The sequence below is a fragment of the Lacerta agilis genome, chromosome 15 (assembly GCF_009819535.1).
Source record: "Lacerta agilis isolate rLacAgi1 chromosome 15, rLacAgi1.pri, whole genome shotgun sequence".
Taxonomy (NCBI): Eukaryota; Metazoa; Chordata; class Lepidosauria; order Squamata; family Lacertidae; genus Lacerta; species Lacerta agilis.
Window position 1 is genome coordinate 29,133,390 of NC_046326.1, and position 20,864 is coordinate 29,154,253.

General features: G+C 47.9%; 1 protein-coding gene across 1 annotated transcript; it reads left to right on the top strand.

Moving 5' to 3' along the window:
• The first annotated feature begins 78 nt into the window (after positions 1 to 78).
• Positions 79 to 19,975, top strand: LOC117059886 (S-adenosyl-L-methionine-dependent tRNA 4-demethylwyosine synthase TYW1-like). Its single transcript, XM_033171783.1, is given in 18 exon segments — positions 79 to 241; positions 1,102 to 1,268; positions 1,948 to 2,088; positions 2,705 to 2,806; positions 4,050 to 4,158; positions 4,161 to 4,243; positions 5,576 to 5,836; positions 6,567 to 6,701; positions 7,634 to 7,748; positions 8,957 to 8,980; positions 8,983 to 9,008; positions 9,565 to 9,683; positions 11,957 to 12,066; positions 12,364 to 12,541; positions 13,611 to 13,746; positions 15,317 to 15,427; positions 16,899 to 17,066; positions 17,745 to 19,975. Coding segments are annotated over 18 exon segments (2,211 nt in total). The 5' UTR covers positions 79 to 237; the 3' UTR covers positions 17,967 to 19,975.
• The last annotated feature ends 889 nt before the right edge of the window (positions 19,976 to 20,864 follow it).

The window sequence follows — 20,864 nt, forward strand, 5'->3', positions numbered from 1 at the left end:
CCTGGCCGCGATCCGCGATCGAAATCTTTTAACATCCGTGGAGGGGAAAGATAAGGGGCGGGACATTTGCAGAAGCTGCCACCTCGAAGGGGTTAATGCAGCCTTCCCAGAATCCCGCGGGGTGGGCAAGATGGCCCCTTCCAGGAGCTCGTGGGGCTGCTCCTCGAGAGTAAACCTCTTTTCCGCCCGCTAGGCTGGAAGCCGCTGTGGTTGTTGCTGCCGCTCGATTGCCTAGAGATGGGTAAGGACTGCGTGCCTGCTCGGGAAACAGCCCTGAGATCGTTTTCAAACTGAATTGGCACTGGGTTTTTTGGAAGGAACCGAACAGATTCTGTGTGTGCTTACCCCAGTTGTTATTATTGTCTGTTCGATATTTTTACCCACCCTTCGCCCTCATGTCCTAGAATGGTCCGCAACAATTTCACATAATTCCTGCTCCACAGTTGTGAGAATTTGATCTTTTAGTGTGGCAGCACCTGTCCTTCCCTGCCCTTTGACAGCAGACAGGTGCTTTCTCTGTACCCTTTTCAGTACCTGCAAAACCTTGTTTTTAGCCTACCCGATGTTTAGAAAGTTTATGCGAGCTTAAATCTGTTTTTAGTTTTGGTAATTTTATTGTTTTACCTTTTTTGTGAACAGCTTTGAGGGGTTTTTTTTATAACCAAGCTGTACTGTATATAAATTTTATGAAATAAACAGTAAGTAGATAACATTGAAAATAGTTGGAAACAATAATCACATGAATATTGATGTAGAAAATAGGGGGGAACTCTGTTGCAACAGAAAAATAAAGAACTGCCTTGCTTTCACTGCATCCTGCCTCCATCCATCCATTTCTGACCCATCAGGGACTCAGGGGACTCAGTCCCCTGGGGAGTTGGCCTGCAAGTGCCAACCCCCTCTTTTGTGTAGCAATATATTATTATAAACTGCTTTGAAGTTTGTTTTGTTTTGTTTTTCACAATCAAGTAGCATATACATTTTGTTAAAGAGAGAAGCATAGTGTGGGTCCTAAAATGTATATATTATACACCTCAAGTGTCAAAGACCGGGGGAAGAGGTTTGTGTTCCGCTGTGATCCTAAACAGGCCTGTTAAACGGGCCCACTGCATTTTTGCTTTCTTCCAGATATGACCATGGAGACGTGGGACAGCCTCTATGCTCACCTGGCCTTCTTGTGGCTGAACAGATTCTACTTGTACTCTGGAGCCGTGTTTGGGATCAGCCTTTGGCTCTGCATCCAGTTTGTCAGTAAGACCAAAAAGCAGGTACTTTCCCCCACTGTTCCAGCATCCTTGGTGTTCTTGGTGACCTTTCCTGAAGAAGGGGCCTAGCGCATGGTGGCTGCTAAAGAACATGTATTATTAGCACTAATAAGTATATATGCTTATTTATTAACAATTTTGGTTTACATAGAAGTTACAGTATAACCCCTTTGATCCTGATATAGCTACCAAATATTGCAGGAGATGACTTTGCTACCTTCCATAAATAAACTGGCAGCTACATCCATTTAAAATTATAAGTTATTAAGTTAGTACAATCCACACATACATATCTAGATTGGGGATATCAAATGAAGAACATACAATGATAATCAAAGAACAAGTAAGCAAATAAATAAATAAATATTATCTCAGTTTAATGTAAACATTTATTAAATTCTCAGTATCTCATGCATTCCAAATTGTTGCATACTGTGGTTTGTGTTTGTGGGGAGGTGTTATTTCATTATTTGTATGATACATATGTAATAAAATTAAGCCAAACTTTGACTTAATTAATTTCAACTTTGTTGAAAGACTATGTAAGCTGCAGGTGTATAAATTAAAAGTAGAAATGTGGGTCCCATGTTGCAGCCTGGGAGTCAGTGATGTGTCTTGGGTCTGGACTGGTTGAAGACTGATTCTTTAGGACTCCTGCAGTTTTATATTTCTTATTTTGCAGAATAGAAATCGACTCAGAAAATCAAGCCTTCCCCAAATTGCTACAGAAAGGCTTGCAGGAGAGCAGAAAGGCCCCAGCATTGACAAAGTCCATGTCACTGGGGTGAAGATTTTTTTTGGTTCTCAGACTGGAACAGCAAAGGTCAGTGCTGTGATAAAACCAGTGAATTGAAAAGTGAGTCTTCTCCTTTGGGTGAGTGGTGGCTGTTATTGTTCAGGGGAAGGCACTCTGTTGGTGCTCAGAGGAACTTAATTCATCTCTTCATCTCTCCTTTGGAATAAAAAATTGAAATTCTTCTGATTTAGACCATGGAACCCCTTGTAATCATAGATCACAAGTTCAAATCCCCACTTGTTCATGAAGCTCAGTAAGTGATGCTTTGTTGGCCAGTCACTGCCTCTTGGCCTAAATTACCTCACAGGGTTGTTGTAAGGAATTAACCATGAATGCCACCTTGAGCTCCTTGGAGAAAAAGGTGGAGAATAAGTGCAATAAATAAACAAATGCAATAAAAAAGTATTTAGTGAAGACACATATACGCACTGCTGTGCTACAAATATCAAAGCAGTTTACAGCAATACAAACAACACACAGAAACACACCATCTATTTAAAAGCCACCTTATTCTTGCAACTGTTTAAAACTGTTTTTAATTTTGTATTTTCAATTGTTGCAACCTACCCCGGGACCTTGGGGTGAAGTTCAGGTAAGAAATTGAATAAATATTGTTAAAATTACTTCCTTTTTCTCCTTGCAGAGATTTGCGTCGATACTTGCTGAGGCTGTCGCCTCCCTTAACTTGCCTGCCGAAGTCATCGACATGAAGGACTATGACCCCGACGACTGTCTAGGAGACGAGGTTGGTCGTTCTTCTCCCCTGCTTCTCATTTTCTTTGGTGGGAGCCGGCTTGGAGGCGCCTCAGGCATTGTCAGCTCTCTCCCTTAACTAGGCTCTTGTGCTGTTAACAGCTGTGTGGCAGGGGAAAGTTCCGGAAGTGCAACTTTCCCTGCCAAGTAGCTGCAGCAGTGGATAAACACCTTTCCGGGACAAAGTGCATCTTTAGAAGCCATCTTTAACATCCACCTGTAGGAAGGATCTGTGGACTCCTCTCAGCAGAAAAGTTGGCAACCTTCAAAGCTGATTCACACATGCACGGGCCTCAGGAAACGGGGAAACCTGATGAAACTCGCTTTCACCAACCCTATCTTAATAGCGTATATTGCAGGGGTGTGCAAAAGTGGTATTCAGAAAGCATTGCTGCCTCCAAGTGGGGAGGCAGAGCATAGCTTTCGTTATGGATAGTAGCCATTGATAGCCCTCTCCTCCATGTCTGTGTCTAATCCTGTTTTAAAGCCATCCAAGTTGGTGGCCATCAGTGCTTCCTGAGCAGGACTCTTGGGCTGAAAAGGATTCCCCTCTTCTGCTCTGGACATTCAGAGATGCCACATACTGGTGACTATAGATCGATGGCCAGGAATGTACGAATTTGAGTGATGACAACTATTTAAACTTGCAAAGCTTTACTGCGTAACTGATTTAAAAAACATTTCTATTGACTTAAAAAGGTCACCCTGATGAAATGGGTCAGCAGACTTAAAAACTCCAATATGATATTTTAATGCAAGTACTTCTAAATCTGTAGCTAACAAGGGCTTTGCCCTGTGTGCAAGAGAAGCAGAAAAGGTTCCTCTTTGGAGACAGCGCTTCCTGCAATGGATGTTTGCTTCGTTCAAAGACTGGTGATGCATTTCATTTTAGAAGTCTTCACTTATTTTCTGAGGTGCAAATTTATGCAGATCCAACAAATTAATCACTTGGGAGAAAAGGTACATTTGCTTTAGAGGACTCACTTATTTTCCCGTATGCCGTTTTATGCAGCTCTACTGTTTAATTGGTTAACAAACTAAAACATACAATTGAGGAAAACCCGTACTCCATGCAGTTAATATTTCTTAGCAGTGATTTCTACGTTGCATGGGGTTGGACTCGATGGCCTTTGGGGACCCCTTCCAACTCTACAATTTTGTGTGGGAGCGGTGTAAAAATAATAACAGAGAAAAATGTTTCCCCCCACCCGCCCCTTTGGTGGGAATCTCTCCAGACAAGCAGCAAGAACATCTGCGTGTTCTTAGTTGCCACTTACACAGATGGGAAGCCGACAGAGAATGCCGTGTGGTTCTGTAAGTGGCTAGAAGAAGCATCCAGTGACTTCGAGTCGGCAAAACGTACCTGAAGGGCTTGAGATATGCCGTCTTTGGCCTGGGGAATTCTCTCTATGCCGATCACTACAACACCGTGAGTCCCTTTTGTCATTCCTGCTAGAATTGATACTGATAGCTGGTGAGAAACTGAGATGTGGTGGGTGGTTGGGTCACAGGAGGACATCTAGTTTGACCCATTGCCCTCCAAGAGCATGTTCTGCCGCTATGTGAGGTTTCCTTGCACTTGATCCGGAAGCTGCCGTTAGTGCAGAATGCTGCAGCGCAATTGCTGACAGACTGAGGCCATGTCAGCATATACCACCTCTGCTCAGAGATCTGCACTGCTTCCAGGTCAAGTTCAAGCTGTTACTATTAGTATATTAATGCCCTTTACAACTTGGGACCAGTTTACCCAGGAGATCGTCTTACCCCATATAGGCCCCCTTGACCACTTCGATCGGTGAAACTGGTGTTGCTGCAGGTGCCACGTAATACCCATTCCACATTTGGAAGAAATCCATCTTTTGTGCAGCAGCACCTGCACTTGGGAACTCCCTGCCTATTGATTTCAGGTAGGCGCCTTTGCTGTACTGTTTTTGGCGCCTGCTAAAAATGTTCTTGTTTAGACAAGGCTACCCGGATGTTCAGAAAGTGGGTGCGAGTTTTAATCCATTTTTAATTCATTGTTAATTTGACATTTCGAAAGTCTTAAATTATTGTTGATTTTGCTTAGTGATAATTTGATCTCATTGGTAAACCACTTGGAGGGTTGTTGTTTTTTACAATCGAGCGGTGTATGAATTTTATGAAATAAGTAATTAAATAGTCAGTGAGAAACTGAGATGAGGGTTCAAGGGATCATCTGATCTGACCTGTTACCCTCAGAGAACAAATCCTGCCCCTAAAGAATCTCCAGAGGATTCCTGTCCATCTTCCCTTAAGAACTTGCAAAGGAAGAGCATCCCATAATAGTCATATTTGACTTGTTGCTGGACCGTCTGGTGGTTTTTGAACTAATACCATCCCACCACCTGCACTTGCTCTTACAATATATTTTGTTCTTTCTTTTAAATTAGGCATATAGCAGGATTCCACCAGTGGGCCAGATCTGTAGCTCCCCACCTCCGGTGGGCTACTTAGACAAGGGTGGCAAGGTACACACTGATGGCTTTAGGACTCAATCACCTAAAGGTCTGCCTTCCCCAGGGCTGTAGCTCATTGGTAGAGCCCCTGCCTTGCATGCAGAAGGTCCCAGGTTCAATCCCCAGCAGCATCTCCTGGTAGGCCTGGGAATGTCCCCCTGCCTGAAACCTTGGGGAGCTGTTGCCAGTCAGTGCAGACAAAACTGAGCTAGACGAACGTCACAGTCTCACTCAGGCAGCTTCCTACATTGCTTACACCCAGGTCTCTTGTGTTTCCGCCGCAGGTGGGCAGGAGCGTGGACAAATGGCTGTGGATGCTAGGGGCCCGGCGGGTCCTATCCTGTGCCCTGGGGGATGCCAATGTGGTGAAGAGCAAGCATGGGAGCCTGGAGGCTGACTATGAGGCCTGGGAGGCCAAGTTCCTGGCCAGGCTCCAGGCCCTCTGCAGAGGGGAGAAGGCGGCCTGCGGAGGGGAGTGTAAGAAGGGCAAGTGCCACTCCAAGAGGAAGGCTGGGCAGGAGACATCGTTGGAGCAGGAGCAGAGAGTGAGTGGGACTGGGTGTGGACAGTGAGCCAACAGTGTGATGCTGCAGCACAAGGAGCTAATGTGATTCTAGGCTGCATCAAGAGAAGTCCAGTGTCCAGATCAAGGGCGGTCATCATAATCTCTCAACCTTACCTACCTCGCAGGAGGCAGGTAGCGCTGTGGTCTAAACCACTTGAGCCTCTTGGGCTTGCCAATCAGAAGGTCGGTGGTTCAAATCCTCATGACAGGGTGAGCTCCCGTTGCTCTGTCCCAGCTCCTACCAACCTAGCATTTCGAAAGCATGCCAGTGCAAGTAGATAAATAGGTACTGCTGTGGCGGGAAGGTACACGGTGTTTCCGTGCGCTCTGGTTTCCATCACGGTGTCCCGTTGCGCCAGAAGCGGTTTAGTCATGCTGGCCACATGACCTGGAAAGCTGTCTGTGGACAAATGCCGGCTCCCTCGTTCTGAAAGCGACATGAGGGCCACAACCCCAGAGTCGCCTTTGACTGGACTTAACCGTCCAGGGGTCGTTTGCCTGTCTTTATACCTCACAGGATTGTTGTGGGGATTAAATGAGGGGGAGAACTGTGTATGCCACCTTGAGCTCATTGGAGGAGCAAAGGGTGGGATATAAATCTAAAAATAAAATAATAAATCCAGCCTAGTGGCCTTTTGTGTAGGGCGGGGGAGGAGAGCAGGGTGTTTTTGGGCTGTGTGGCATTTGCAAGCCCTCTTTTGTTTTCACAGGAGGATGTGGCGGAGGAGAAGCTTTTTGAGACCACGAGTGAAGAGGATTCTGGCAGTGAAGAGGGAGAGGGTGCCAACCAGATGGTGGATGTGGAAGACCTGGGCAGGGTCATGGGCCACATGAAGAAAGCCCAGGTAACTGTGGATTCTTATTTTTAGCCCTGTGGCTGTGGGTTCTCACTGGTTCATTTATCTATATATATAAAAATGTTCCCATTGTGTGCGCGGCGGACATTGATGTTCTCCGTGACCGCTGGACCAAAGCGCATCAAATTAGTACAAAGCGTAACATGACCATCGAGGAAGGATCTGGCATAATAAAAATAAAAAAAAACCACACCTGTCATGCCTAAAATATAGAATAAAGGCAAAAAAAATGACGCGCCTATTATACCTCACCAGCAAAAGGAGTGAAGACTCCAACAGCATCCAATAGAAAGGCAGATGGCCCGTTGACATCATCAGGCCTGGCCAGAGCAACAATGCCTGTGCCCTCACCTGAAATGGCTGCCGCAGCTTCGCATGCTCCGAGAAAAAAAAAACACGGAGCAGGAGGCATGCCTGAGAGGTCGCACTGAGTAAGACCAGCTCTGAGGGGATTGTGTCACTGGGGTGCATGATTTTGGGACTGGGTAATTTTGGGACTGGGGTGGGGGAGAATGCTCTTTAAGGTCGCCAGTGCCCTCACCTAAAATGGCCGCCGCAGCTTCGCATGCCTGGTGTTTTTACATGAGTAGAATGTGTTATTTTATGTAAAATGCATCTCTGGGTTATTTGTGGGGCATAGGAATTAGTTCATTTCCCCCCAAAAAATATAGTCCGGCCTACCACATGGTCTGAGGGAAAGTGGACCGGCCCACGGCTGAAAAAGGTTGCTGACCCCTGCTCTAAAGGGACAGGGAAGAATGAAAACAGGAGCTTCCAGGATACTCTCGGGGTCAGGAGAATTTTTAAAAGCAAAAAATAAAAAATAACCCACAGCAACGCGTGGCTGGGCCAGCTAGTTCATTTATAAAAATACTGCTAGTGAAGAAATTGAGGCCTGGTTTTGCCGTCTCTCTCTGCAGAGAGATCATGAGCTCGACCGAGAGGTTGAGAGGACGGGGCGGCTCCAGCGCAGAGGAGAGGATGCCTTGAGGGAGATGATCACGCCAGCTTTGCGGGATGCCCTCATGAAACAAGGTGAGTGTGGCTGCAAGGAGGCCCAAGGAGCAGGAGAATCCAGTGGGGCAAGGAGACCAGGGGCGGGGGCGGGGAGTGCATCTGTCCCTAGGCTGAGGAGCCTGCCACCTGTCTTTAGCCAGCCTGGGTTAGAAAAATGATTGGCATTAAAAAGCTGGTGTGATGGGCAGGAATTGTCTCCAGGTTCTCCAGCCTCAGTTTCCCTCTCCTGATCAGCAGCCCTTGAACCTAAGAGGAACTCTGCTGCATCAAACTATCCAGCCCAGCATTCTGTTCTGACCAAACTAGATGCCCTCAGGGAAGCCCACTAACCAGGCACGAATGCAGTTGTGGCATCTTGCCCCTGTTGGTAAAAGGTGCTTGAAAATGGGTCCTTTCGAGAGGCACATGCCCTTTTCTGTTCTGGTGGTTGTATCTCTGTTTTCTTAAGCAACTGTGCCAACCTCAGGAAAGTGAAGCTGGATATTTGCAAATACATTGTGAGTTTGAGAGCCTCCGTCCTAATAAATAATAATAATAATATTAATGATTTTAATATTTGTACCCCACCCATCTGATTGGGTTGCCTCGGTCACACTGGGCGGCTTCCAACAAATATAAAAACATAATAAAACACTGCACATTGGAAAGCTTCCCTATACAGGGCTGCCTTCAGAAGTCGTCTAAAGGTTGCTCATCTCCTTGACATCTGATGGGAGGGCAGTACAAAGAGGGTGGGTGCCACTACCGAGAAGGCCCTCTGCCTGGTTCCCTGTAACCTCACTTCTCACAGTGAGGGAACCTCCAGAAAGACCCTCCGGAGCTGGACCTCAGTGTCTGGGCTGAATGATGGGGGGTGGAGATGCTTCCCTCAAGGGGGTCCGTTGGCAGGGTTAGGGTTAGGTGCTGCTGTTGCTGCTGGACACTGGTTCCCTTATGAGCAACCTTCAGGGTGGAGCACCTGCCGGTGGTGGGCAGGGCCACAGGCAAAAGCAGGCAGAGCAACAAGCATGGAATTTTACCTTTGTATGGTAGGCTCATTTCTTCGCATTCACCCAGCGCTCTCTGTTCTCCATCCAGGCAAGCAAAGAAGCATTTCCAGAGTTCAAGGACCTGTTTCCTGCCAGGCTAAAATACGGGAGGAGGGTTGGTGCAGGTTCCTTTGCTATGCGTATGTGTTAGATCTCCTTACGCTCAAGAAAGCAAACAAATTTCTCTTCTGATTTCAGGCTACAGGTTGATCGGGAGCCATTCTGAGTGAAGCTCTGTCGGTGGGACAAAGTACTTCATTTCCTTCTCTGGGTGGATTCTTGAATCAGTGAAGAGGAAGGTCTGTGGCCCTCCAGATTCTGTCACACCCAACGACCCAGGAGTCAGCATGGTCAGGGATGACAGGAGTTGTAGTCCATAGATGCTCCTCATCCCACCCATTGTGCCCACCTTTTAAGAGGACACACGTCTTTCCTCTTCCGCAAAGGCCTCCTACAGATACTCTCCGCTAGTTGGATGTGTTTTGATTCCGGTGTGTTTTTAGCTTTGGGGATTTGGTACTGTTCTAACCATACAGCCGTACCTTGGTTGTCGAACGCCTTGGTACTTGTATGTTTGGCTCCCAAACGATCGAACCCTGAAGTGAGTGTTCTGGTTTTCAAACTTTTTTGGAGCCAAATGTCTGATGTGGCTTCCACTATTGTTTCCGGCACACCTGCACAATCAGAAGCCAATCAGAAGCCGTGCCTTGGTTTTCGAATGTTTTGGAAGTCGAAGGGACTTCCGGAACACATTCTGTTCGAAAACCAAGGTACGACTGTATTTCTTTCCGTTTGCCTCCTGCCAGTCGATGCTACGTGGGAGAGGCGGCTGTTACAAGCACACCTTCTATGGCATTGAGAGCCACCGCTGCCTGGAAACCACTCCCAGCTTGGCTTGCGCCAACAAGTGTGTCTTCTGTTGGAGGTAAGAAACTGGGGAGGGGTGGGGGGGGGGACACACCAAAGCCCACCACCACCCCGGACCAGGCCAGCATCCTCTTTTCCTGCAGGACCAACCAGTTACCTTTCGGAAACCCACAAGCCAGGCGTGACTATAACGTCTCTCCCCTGTGGTTCACCTCTTGAGTACCTCTTGAGCTGGAGATAGACTGCTCCTGTACAGGGAGGTTGCATTTAGCTGTCATTGCTGTTGATCTTTGGTAGGCCACTCCTCTTTTGATGGTATCTTTTCCTTTCTTTGGGAACCACCCAAAAATGGCCTGTAGAGTTCTCGCCATTTGTAAAATTTTCTGTATGGGCGGCCAAAATGGTTTTCAGTGGGTGGCCAATTTTATATGAGGGAGAGAGGATGTGAGCGCTCCCCTTTGAAGAAAGGCTGTCAGCTTTTGAGACTTTTTAGTTTAGAGAAAGGCAAATAAGAAGCAACAAGATAGAGGTGTATAAAATTATGCTGGGCATGGAGAAAGTGGATAGAGGAAAGTTTTCTTCCTCTCTCATAGCAGTAGAACTCATGGACACCCAATGGAGCTGGACATTGGAGATTCAGGGCAGATAAAATAAATTCATTCTTCATGCAGCACAGATTTAAAACCATGGAACTCACTGCCACAGGAGGCAGTGAGGCTCACCAACCTAAATGGTTTGAAAGTGGATTGGACAAATTCATGCAGGAGAAGAAGGCTATCAATGACTATTGGCCACAATGGCTTTGCTCTGCCTCTATATTTATGCTTCCAAATACCTGTTGCCAGAAATGACAGGAGAAGAGAGTACTTTTGTCCTTGAATCCTGCTTGCAGGTTCCCCACAGGCATCTGGTTGGCCACTATAAGAGCAGGATGCTGGGCTAGATGGGCTGTTGGCCTGATCCAGCAGGTCTCTTATGAATCTGTGGCCACATTCACACTATAGCACTATGATACCACTTAAAACTGTCTTGGCTTCCCCCAAAGAATCTCGATAGCAGTAGTTTGTTAAGGGTGCTGAGAGCCAGGGGCGTTGCTAGGGAGGGGCGGTGGGGGCGGTACGCCCCTAGTGACTGGGATGACAAGTGGCGGGTGGGGGTGACAAGCAGCGGCCCCTCCCGCCATTCCAAGCGCTGGCCGCTCCCTCCGTCACCCCAGGAGCAACAGCGCATGGCCGAGCGATCACCCCATCCGTGCAGCGCTGCTGCTCCCGAAGTGACCGCAGCGTGGGGAGTGGCAGGAGGGGCCGGCGCTTGTCACCCCCACGCGCCGCCACTCACATCCGTCGACCCGGGAGCAACAGCGCACGCTGAGGGAGCACCCCGTCCGTGCAGCACTCCTGCTCCCGGGGTGACCGGCGGTGCGTGTGGAGTGGCAGGAGGGGCTGCCGCTTGTCACCCCCCACATGCTCCCACTCGCTCCGTCCCCCCCGGGAGCAGCAGCCCACGTGTGTGCGGTGCTGCTGCTCTCGTGGCAACGGAGCGAACGGCGGCACGTGGGGGGTGATAAGCGGCAGCCCCTCTCACCATTTCCACGCGCTGCTGCTCTCTCCGTTACCCTGAGAGCAGGCAGCGCACGGCCCGACGACGGAGTGCGCCTGTGCGACATTTCGCGCAGGCGCACTCCGTCGTCGGACTGCCACTTCCACAGCTTCCTTTTGAGCCGCAGAGCTTAAACGGGGCTCTTCGGCTTAAAAGGGGGCTGCAGAAGCGGCGGCGGCACTCCCGGAAACACCCCCGGGGACGGGGCGTCGTGACGTCACATCGTGACATCACAACACCCCGCCCCCGGGGCGTTTCCTTTGCCGCCCCGGGTACCGCGGAGCCTTGCTCCGCCACTGCTGAGAGCTATTGGGAGGCCCAATATCCCCTACACACGGCTGCAGTTCCCAGAATTGTTTAACTATCCCTTTTCACAGGGAAGCCTGGGAATTGTAGCTCCGGGAGAGGAATGGGGATCTCTCCAAACAACTCTCGGCATCCTTAATGAACTACAGCTCCCAGAATTCTTTGGGGGGAAGCCATGACTGCTTAAAGCGGTATCATAGTGCTATAAATGTGAATGTGTGGCCTAAATCTTGCTGTCCACTAAAGGGGACAGAATGCTGATCTTGCTGCAAACTTGATTTGATTAATCAGGGCTTTTCTTACGAACAGAAGGAGGGGTGCCTTATATGTGTGGGAGGTAGCGTTGTGCAATATGGGTGGGTGGGTGTCTATTCACAGTGACTATGGGGTAGTATATATATTCAATTCATATTAAATTATTTTCAGGCACCACACAAACCCTGTGGGCACAGAGTGGCGGTGGAAAATGGACCCTCCCGAAATGATCTTGCAGGAGGCCATTGAGAACCATCAGAGCCTTATCAAGCAATTCAAAGGTATTCCATGGGCTGCCTGTGCTCTTGCTCAGTGCCTTGCAATCCCAAGGCAGCATTTCCAAGCAGGAGTGGGAGAAACTGCCTGAAACCTCTGCCAGTAGGCCATGTTTGAAACTTCCCAGGTGCCAGGCGCGTTTGATACTGGCGCAGATCCGATTGCAACTACGTGGAGATTTCTGGGTGCCACGTTCTTGCTCCCCCCTCCCACCCAGTTATCAGCTCCTTTCTCCCAGTCTCTCGGTGGGTGGAGCTGTTTGGGCAAGCCCACAAAGACCCCTCTTCTCCTCCGTTTTGCAGGCGTCCCGGGCGTGAAGAACGACCGTTTTGAAGAAGGGATGGAACCCAAGCACTGTGCCCTGTCTCTTGTTGGGGAGCCGATCATGTACCCCGAAATCAACCATTTCCTAAAGTTGCTCCATCGCAAGAACATTTCAAGCTTCCTAGTTACAAATGCACAGTTCCCCAAGGAAATCAGGTGAGGCCCGGAAGAGAAGTTGCTTTTCTCATTTATCCTTCCATCTACTTCCCGTGGTTTTTCCTCCCAAGAGCTCAAGATGGCATGCGGGGTTCTCTGCCTCCCCGTTTCACCCTCACAGCAGCCCTGTGAGGTAGCTTAGGCTGAGGGACCAGAATAATTGGGGAAAAAGTTCAGAAAAGGGCAGCCAGAGGGATCAAGGGGACGCAGTGAACCTTATGAAGAAAGGTTGCAGCGTTTGGGACTTTTTAGTTTAGAGAAAAGGTGAGCAAAAGGTGACATGATACGGGTTTATGAAGGCATGCATTGCATGGAGAAAGTGGATGGAGAAAAGATTTTCTCCCTCTCTCCTATCACTATGTTGGAAGATACAGGACAGGAAAAAGGGCTTCAGGAGGGGAGGTTGATCTTGTGCTCGAATCCTGCTTGGGAAGTTTCCTGTTGAGGCATCTGGTCAACCACTGTGAAAACAGGATGCTGGACTAGATAATAATAATAATAATAATATAATAATAATAATAATAATAATAATATAATAATAATAATAATTTATACCCCACCCGTCTGGCTGGGTTTTCCCAGCCACTGTGGCAGCTAATAATAATAATAATAATAATAATAATAATAATAATAGTTGTTTATTTTCTTGACATCTGATGGGAGGGCATTCCACAGGGCGGGTGCCACCACCGAGAAGGCCCTCTGCTATTAGCCTGATCCTGCAGGGTTCTTCTTATGTTCTCATGCCTTGCTGAAATGTTTCCTTGGACCTGTGATAATTTCTCTTCCTTCCCTGGATGTGTCCTTAGACTTTTGCATGTGTGGACTGTAGCTTACTGTGCGAAGCATCCATCACTCCACCCGCTTTTTGCTACAGGGATGTGGCCCCCAGCAAGTTAATCAGGAGGCCATGTGGCCCTTGGGTTAGAAAAGAGTTCCCTGTCCCTGCTTTAGACTAGTTTTTTTTCCTTTGCGAGGGAGGGGGAAATGTATCTTGATTTTTCTTTGGCTGCAGCGTTCTAAACTCTCTTGGGCCTTTCCCTCCTTCCCTTCCCCTCCTGCCCAAAAGGAGCCTCGAACCTGTGACGCAGCTCTATGTCAGTGTCGACGCAGGCACCAGAGACAGCTTGAAGAAGATCGACCGGCCTCTCTTCAAGGACTTCTGGCAGAGGTTTCTGGACAGCTTGCAAGCCTTGGCAGAAAAGGTAGCCTGTTCAATTGTTTTCATTCCCTCCCACCCTCCGTTGCTGTAATAAGGTAAGTGAAAGGTTGTTGTGATCAAGCTGAAGGCATTTGGATTCTCTAGGCCAAAAGCTCAGGTTTTATTACTTTTATTATTATTATTATTACAGTGGTGCCTCACAAGACGAAATTAATTCGTTCCGCGAGTGCTGTCGTATAGCGGAAATTTTGTCTTGCAAAGCACAGTCGGGAGGAAAGCGTGGTTTATGAAAAGGAAAAAAAAATCGCAAAATGTTTTCGTTTGCGAGTTGCGGCCATAGGAAAATTCATCTTGTGAGCCACCCTTTCGTTAGCAAATGCCTTTCGTCTAGCGAGTTTTTCGTCTACCAAGGCATTCGTCTTGCGAGGTAACACTGTATTAAATGATTATGCATTTTTATCCCACGTTTCTCTTAGGGTGGCTCAAACGAGTTAAAAGCAGCACAGATAAAATAGAAAAAGCTAAAAAACATGTAAAAGCCAATCATTAAAGAGTAATTAAACTCTAATAGAATTAAGACAATATAAAAAATAAATCTTTTTTTAAAAAATACATTTATAGTAAAAACAGCACAGCCTTATTAAAAGCCCTTTCCTTAAAAAACCAGCCAGTCCACAAAGGCCTGTCAGAATAAAACAGTCTTCACTTGCCGGCAGCAGGACAAGAAGGGAGCTGGTCTAGCCTCTTTAGGAGGGAGTTGCAAAGTCTGGGAGCAGCACCGAGAAGGCTCTGCCCTGCATCCCCACCAAGCGTGCCTGGGAGGGTGGCAGGAATGAGAGAAGGGTCTTCACCAAAGACCTCAGAGCCTGGGCAGGTTCATATGGAAGAATATGGTCTTTCAGATAGCCCCCTCACCCCTCCGTGTCAGGCCTGGCACAATATTTCATATTTGCTAGCATTGCCTTTTTAGACCCCAGGACAGGCATAGGCAAACTCCGGCCCTCCAGATGTTTGGGACTACAATTCCCATCATCCCTGACCACTGGTCCTCTTAGCTAGGGATGATGGGAATTGTAGTCCCAAAATTCTGGAGGTCTGGAGTTTGCCTATGCCTACTCCAGGGTGACTAGGGATTCACCCCCACCCCCCAGTTCTTATTTATGTTCAATTTTGTTTATTTAAATGTTTATCAGCTACACTCTCATATAAAACATCACAATTCCATTAATCTACCCTTAACAAACTATCATTCCCATAATTATGTCTAAGTGCATGGTGTTAGTGTGACCTTAGTCTCCCTCTCTCACTTTGTGGCCTCTTCCACTGTGTGTGACCGAAAAGCTCACTAACTGCAGCTTTCGAAATGTGGTCAGATAATGGAATTCTGTAGTGCACACAGTTTTGATCAGGGCTATGCAGTCCTGACTGTCACCTCCTTTTTGTTGTTGATGCGGCGCAATTTAATTTAAACCCGCTTCCTTTTTTTCCTTTTCCCCTTTATTTTAATATTTGTTGGAAGCCGCCCAGAGTGGCTGGGGAGACCCAGCCAGCTGGGCGGGGTACAAATAAATTATTATTATTATTATTATTATTATTATTATTTTCCCTATCAGCAACAGCGCACCGTCTATCGGCTCACGCTGGTGAAAGCCTGGAATGTGGAGGAACTGAAGGCCTACTCTGACTTGGTGTCTCTTGGCAAACCGGATTTTATCGAGGTTAAAGTGAGTTGTTGATCATCAGGGTGGCATCAACCTTCTCATAAGAAGACTCCACCACCACCTCCGCCCTCCCTGGGTGCAAATTCTGCCTACCAAAACAATGAAAGTTTGCATTGGACAATGATGGTTTGCATGGGCCTGGATCCAAAAATCACACCAAAATACCCAAAGGGCAGGTTGGGTTGGGCTTCTCTGTTTGCACTTCAGACCTGCCTTTGGAACTACAAGGGGATCGTTTTGCACAAGTAGTTTGTGGGTTTGTGGAGGGGAGAGGGGGATCTGTCACTGCTGGCAGAGTGGGGCCTCCCTGTCCCAACAGCAGTATGGCTGACTTGCTTGTTGCCTGGGTTCAAGCAATGGGAGAGGGCTGTCACCTTTGTGTCCCTGCTTATGGCCTTCCCCGAGGCATCTAGTTGGCTGTTGTGCTGGGCTAGATGGGCATTTGGTCAAGGCTTCCCCCAAAGAATTCTGGGAGCTTTAGTTTGCTAAGGGGGCTGAGAGGTGTTTGGATACCCTATCCCAGAACAACAATTCCTAGAGTGGTTTAACAGTCAATACTTGTCCACAGTGAACTCTTGGAATTGTAGCTCTCTGAGGGGCCTCCTCTCAGTGCTGTGAACAAACTACAGCTCCCAGAATTCTCTGCAGCAGGGGGTGGGGAGGCAGGGCTATTTAAAGTGGTATTGTAGTGCTTTAGACGTGTACTGTGAATGTGTCCCCTGTTCTCCAGCCAGGCCAAAACAAGGAAGATGTGATGCAGGGCTGGTGAGGGGTGTGGCCTGGGAAGAGTGGGTGTAGTGGACCACTTGTGTCCCGGACTGGTTGGACACAGAGGAATGGTGGGAGGAACCAGCTGGGGAACCTCCAAGGGAAGAAGGCTCAGAGCCCGGGGAGTGGTGGTGGGACAATGATGAGTCGCCAGAGGGAGAAGCCTGGGAGAAGGAGTGTCAAAAGCTGAAGAGGCAACATGGTTTAATGAGCAGGGAGAAAGAATCTGTGGCAGAGCGAAGCCCCAGACTCGGAGGCAGAAGCTGAAGCAGGAGAGGAGGGAGACCAAGAGGCAGAGAGATCTGGCTGGTGAAGAGTCCTAGGTATCCCCCCCTTCTTCTGCGACAAGCTCCGCCCCCCTTTCTGGTTCTCCCAGAACCATAAGAGGCATGAAGAGGGCAGAGGAGAGTTTGGCTTCACACAAGTGCAGTCTCTGATTGCTAGGAAAAAGCCCTGGAGACGGCTGTTGGGAGGCAGGGATTTTGAATCTTGGCAACTGATCCACGAGGCAAGGCCTGCAGGGATGAGCTGCTGTGCTCATTAGGCCTGGCACTCTACCAAGCCTGTGTAGATTGTGTTCTTGCTAATAAAGAGTTAAGTCCAACTTGGAACAATGTGATTTAGTGCTGGCTCGCATGTGACCCCCAGACCAGTTTCCCTATCGCTTCCTCTACAGACCTGAAACATTTCCCTCTTTCTCTGACAGGGTGTGACCTACTGTGGAGAAAGCTCAGCCAGCAACCTCACCATGGCCAACATCCCGTGGCACGAGGAGGTGGGGCACTTTGTCCAGGAGCTGGTCGACCTTCTCCCAGACTACGAAATTGCCTGCGAGCACGAGCACTCCAACTGCCTCCTGATCGCCCACAAGAAGGTAGGGGGGGGTCCTTATTTTGCCACCATTGATTTGAACTGTTGACCCCAAGTTTCTGATCCTTAAGCTTGCGAAGATGTCTTCAGCTTATAACATTTTTGTTTGCTCGCTGCTTTTCATTCGTAACACAGTTCAAAACGCTTCTTGGCAGTGACAGTAAATCAATATTTACACACACAAAAACCAAACATCTCACCAATTAAAACAGCAATGAATGTAAAAAATACAGCAGATGCAAACGTCGGAAAAACGGTAGATCAAACAATAGCACAAATAGTGTTTGGAAAATGGTCAGGTGTAGTCGCGGGGGAAAGGAACTGGTAAGTCTTTATTTACCTCTCCAAGGAAGGGAGAGAACGTCTCACCCTGACCTTAATCAAAACCATCAAGGGGGAACTCTGGCGTACCCCATCCTGGGCAATATAATTTTGAATCGGATAATGGAATTCTACAGCACACAAAGTTTTGATCCGGACTTTGCAGTCCTGACTGTCATCATCTTTTTTTTGTTGATGTGGTGGAGTTAAATTTGCACCCTCAAGCTTGTGTCAACTGAGCTTTCTGTCTCTGATTTGATCTTTTGTTCTCTGTCCCGTTTTTTGTTTTTTAAAAAAACAATTTTTCTGGAGGGGACGATCAATGGTTCATGGGTGTGTGTGTCTCCCTTTCCTTTTGCAGTTCAAGATCAGCGGGGAGTGGCACACCTGGATCGACTACGATCGCTTTCAGGACCTCTTCCGCCAGTACGAGCAGAGCGGGGGAGCCAAGACGTTCACCTCGGCTGACTACGTCGCCCCGACTCCTCAGTGGGCCGTCTTTGGGGCAAAGGAAAGGGGCTTTGACCCAACGGACACCCGATTCCAACGGAAGAACAAAGCCAAGGACATCTCGGGGTGTTGACACTCTCAAAACAACAGCACCCAGAACTCCTTTAAGAGCCACCGTCTATAGACAAGCCTTCACCTTCCAGTTGGTTTGGACTACAGCTCTCATCATGCTGGCTGGGGGATGATGGGAATTGTAGTCTCGAGAACGCCAGGTTGGTTTAAGATCATTTCAGGGAGATTTTAGCATTTACATTAGCCTCGGAAACCTTTGCAAGGAGGTCTTTGATAATCACCAGACAAATCTGAGGCGGGTTCTCATCTTCTACTCTACTCACTGATGAGCAATGTGCTTTTGAAGAAGCAGGCAAGAGCAATTTGTCATTTTTGAGCAAAAGGTAACCCTGAAAACTTTGTGCCTCTCACCCCTCCCCAAGCGGGGGCAATAACTTCACCTCGTTCTGTTTGCAGTCCTGGAAACCCAGTATTGCCTTTTTGCCTTCTCACTTGATCCCTTCGGTGTGGTCAGATTCCAGATTCCATGGGTTTGTGTGTGCGAAATTCGCACCCCTGAACATTCCCCAGTTGCATCTCCGCGGGTGATTTTTGCCCCAAGTTTTATACAGCACTGTGGGGTGGAGCGGAGGTAGGAAGATCACGGACCCCACCCAAACGAACCTTGACATGCTTTTGTTCTTCCGGATTGTGGGTGGTGGAGTTTGTCCCAAAGGGGGCTTGGGCGTCTCTCCAGACCTGGGCCCTGCAGGAACATGAGGGAACTGTGTTTCTGGTGTCACGCCTGAAGCAAGAAGCCAAACCCTTGAACTCTGTGCTACCTTTGGGGTCTCTCTTCTTTGGGTAACCTGGCTCAGCTGCCAGGAAACAGAAAACAAAGTTGCCTTAAACTTGGGTGCTGGCAGCTTATCAAAGGTCTGTCTCGCTTAACTGGATTCTGCCACACTTGATCTGGTTTAACCACCACAGTGTGCTTACACTATGGCAACGTTCACCCCTTCAGTTTAGAGCAGCCCTACATTTAGAGCCATCTGATACTGCTTTAAACTAGCCATGGCTTCCCGCAAAGCATTCTGGGAGCTGTAGTTTGTGAAGGGTGCTGAGCGTCCTTAGGAGACTCCTGTTTCCCCTTAGAGAGCTATAATTTGCAGAGTCCCCAGGGAAGGGAGAATTGACCATTAAACAAAAAGCCTCAACACCCTTAACGAACTACAGCTCCCAGGATTCTTTGGGGGAGGGAGAAGCCATGACTGTTTAAAATGCTTTAAATATATGGTGTCAATGTGGCCTCAGTCCGTTGCTCCGCTTGGAATTCTGGGTATTGTAGTTTTGAGTGAACCTCTGTAGAAGCTTTCCACAGGACTCGTTTCTGGCTCCCATAGGGAGGAGGGAGCTTGCTTCTGTCTGTGTTTCAGACAAGCACCGCCTGAAGTGACAAACCTGAGCAGGGGAAAAAATGCTTTCCTGTGCTTCTGGTAGACGAGATGGATTTTGGAACATTTCTTTGTTAATGGAGGTCATTATATATTTCCTCATACAGAATTGTAATTGGCTGCACAGATTTCCCAGTAAGTTGCCTTAGGCTGTGCTGCATTAATGTAAAATTCCCCTTTTGGCCGAAGAGATCGAATATCTGTGGCTACAACCATAGGACACTCGTGTGTGGGTCAGGGAACGTTTTTGAAACATTTGCTTCAGTTGCTCAGGCACTGGAAGAGGCAAGCAAGTTTTAAATGGAATAACAGTTCCTTGCTTGTTTTGCCAGGGGGTGGGGCTACCACAGGAAATGTTTGGACTCTGGGCCTGATTTGGCCCACCAGGCCTCTCCCATTCACCCTATGAGGCCATTCCAGATGAGCCATGCCCATTTGATGTCAGTAAATGATGCTGCTCCCTGCTGAAGGCGCGATTTGTAGGCACCGCCCATCAGCAGATCATCCGCAGCAGCCTGTTCCTTTGCTTGTGGGGTTTGATTTCAAACCACTCGGGCAAAGTAAAATGAGCCACCTAATGCCATTGAGGGGGTGGCCAAATCCAGTTCCTGGGGCTGCAGTAAAAACTATTAACCCATCTCTGGCTTGTGTATTTCTCTCCCAACTCATTTCTGCCTAGGAATTGCACCGTGTGAAAAATTAATTTTCTGCAGCAATGCCATGTTTCTGGGTCCCCTTCTGGGCCTTGACCTCTGTTATCTACTACTGTTTTGATTTTCCATAGTTCTTAGTTGGTCTCTAAGGTGCTACTGGAAGGATTTTTTTAATGTTTTGATTTTATTACACTGGTCTTTTTAAAACAGATATTGCATTGCAATTTTCCAACCCTGTGAGGTAGGTTGTGCTGAGAGACAGTGACTGGCCCCTCATGGTCACCCCCAGTGAGCTTCATGGCCGAGTGGGAACCCTGGTCTCCCAGGTCCTGTTCCAACACTCTAACCACGACACACTAGCTCTCCATCCACCAGGTGCTCAAAAACTCTCGTTTCACCCCCAGTTCAGAAATCCCAGCGTTCACCCATGCTGTTTGGAGTATGACGGGAATAAACGACAACCCGGATTTCTTCATCCAATAAAAAGGCTGTTCTTTACCCAGCAGGAAGTATATGGCACTTTGCAGGGTCAAATTAAGTTGTTAAAAATTACTCATTTGGCCTTTCTTTTTTTTATCTGCCTTTAGCTAAAGCCAACATTTGACGTTGCTGTTGTGGTAAAATGATAAAACTTTTACAAGCTGAGATAAGAGGCCCAAATGCTGCTGCCTGTTCTGTGGTTCCTCTTGTTCCAAAGGCGTTCACTTGGGAAGTATTCTTTGCAGGGGCGGCGTGCCAGGATTTTGGCAGCAAAATGCGCAAAGTTTCAAGAAAGGGTCTTTTGTGCTGGGGCGTGGTTCATACTGAAGGCGCGTACGTACACTGACATTTTCAAAAAGAAAACGGACAGAAAACGGCCTTATCTATATGGCG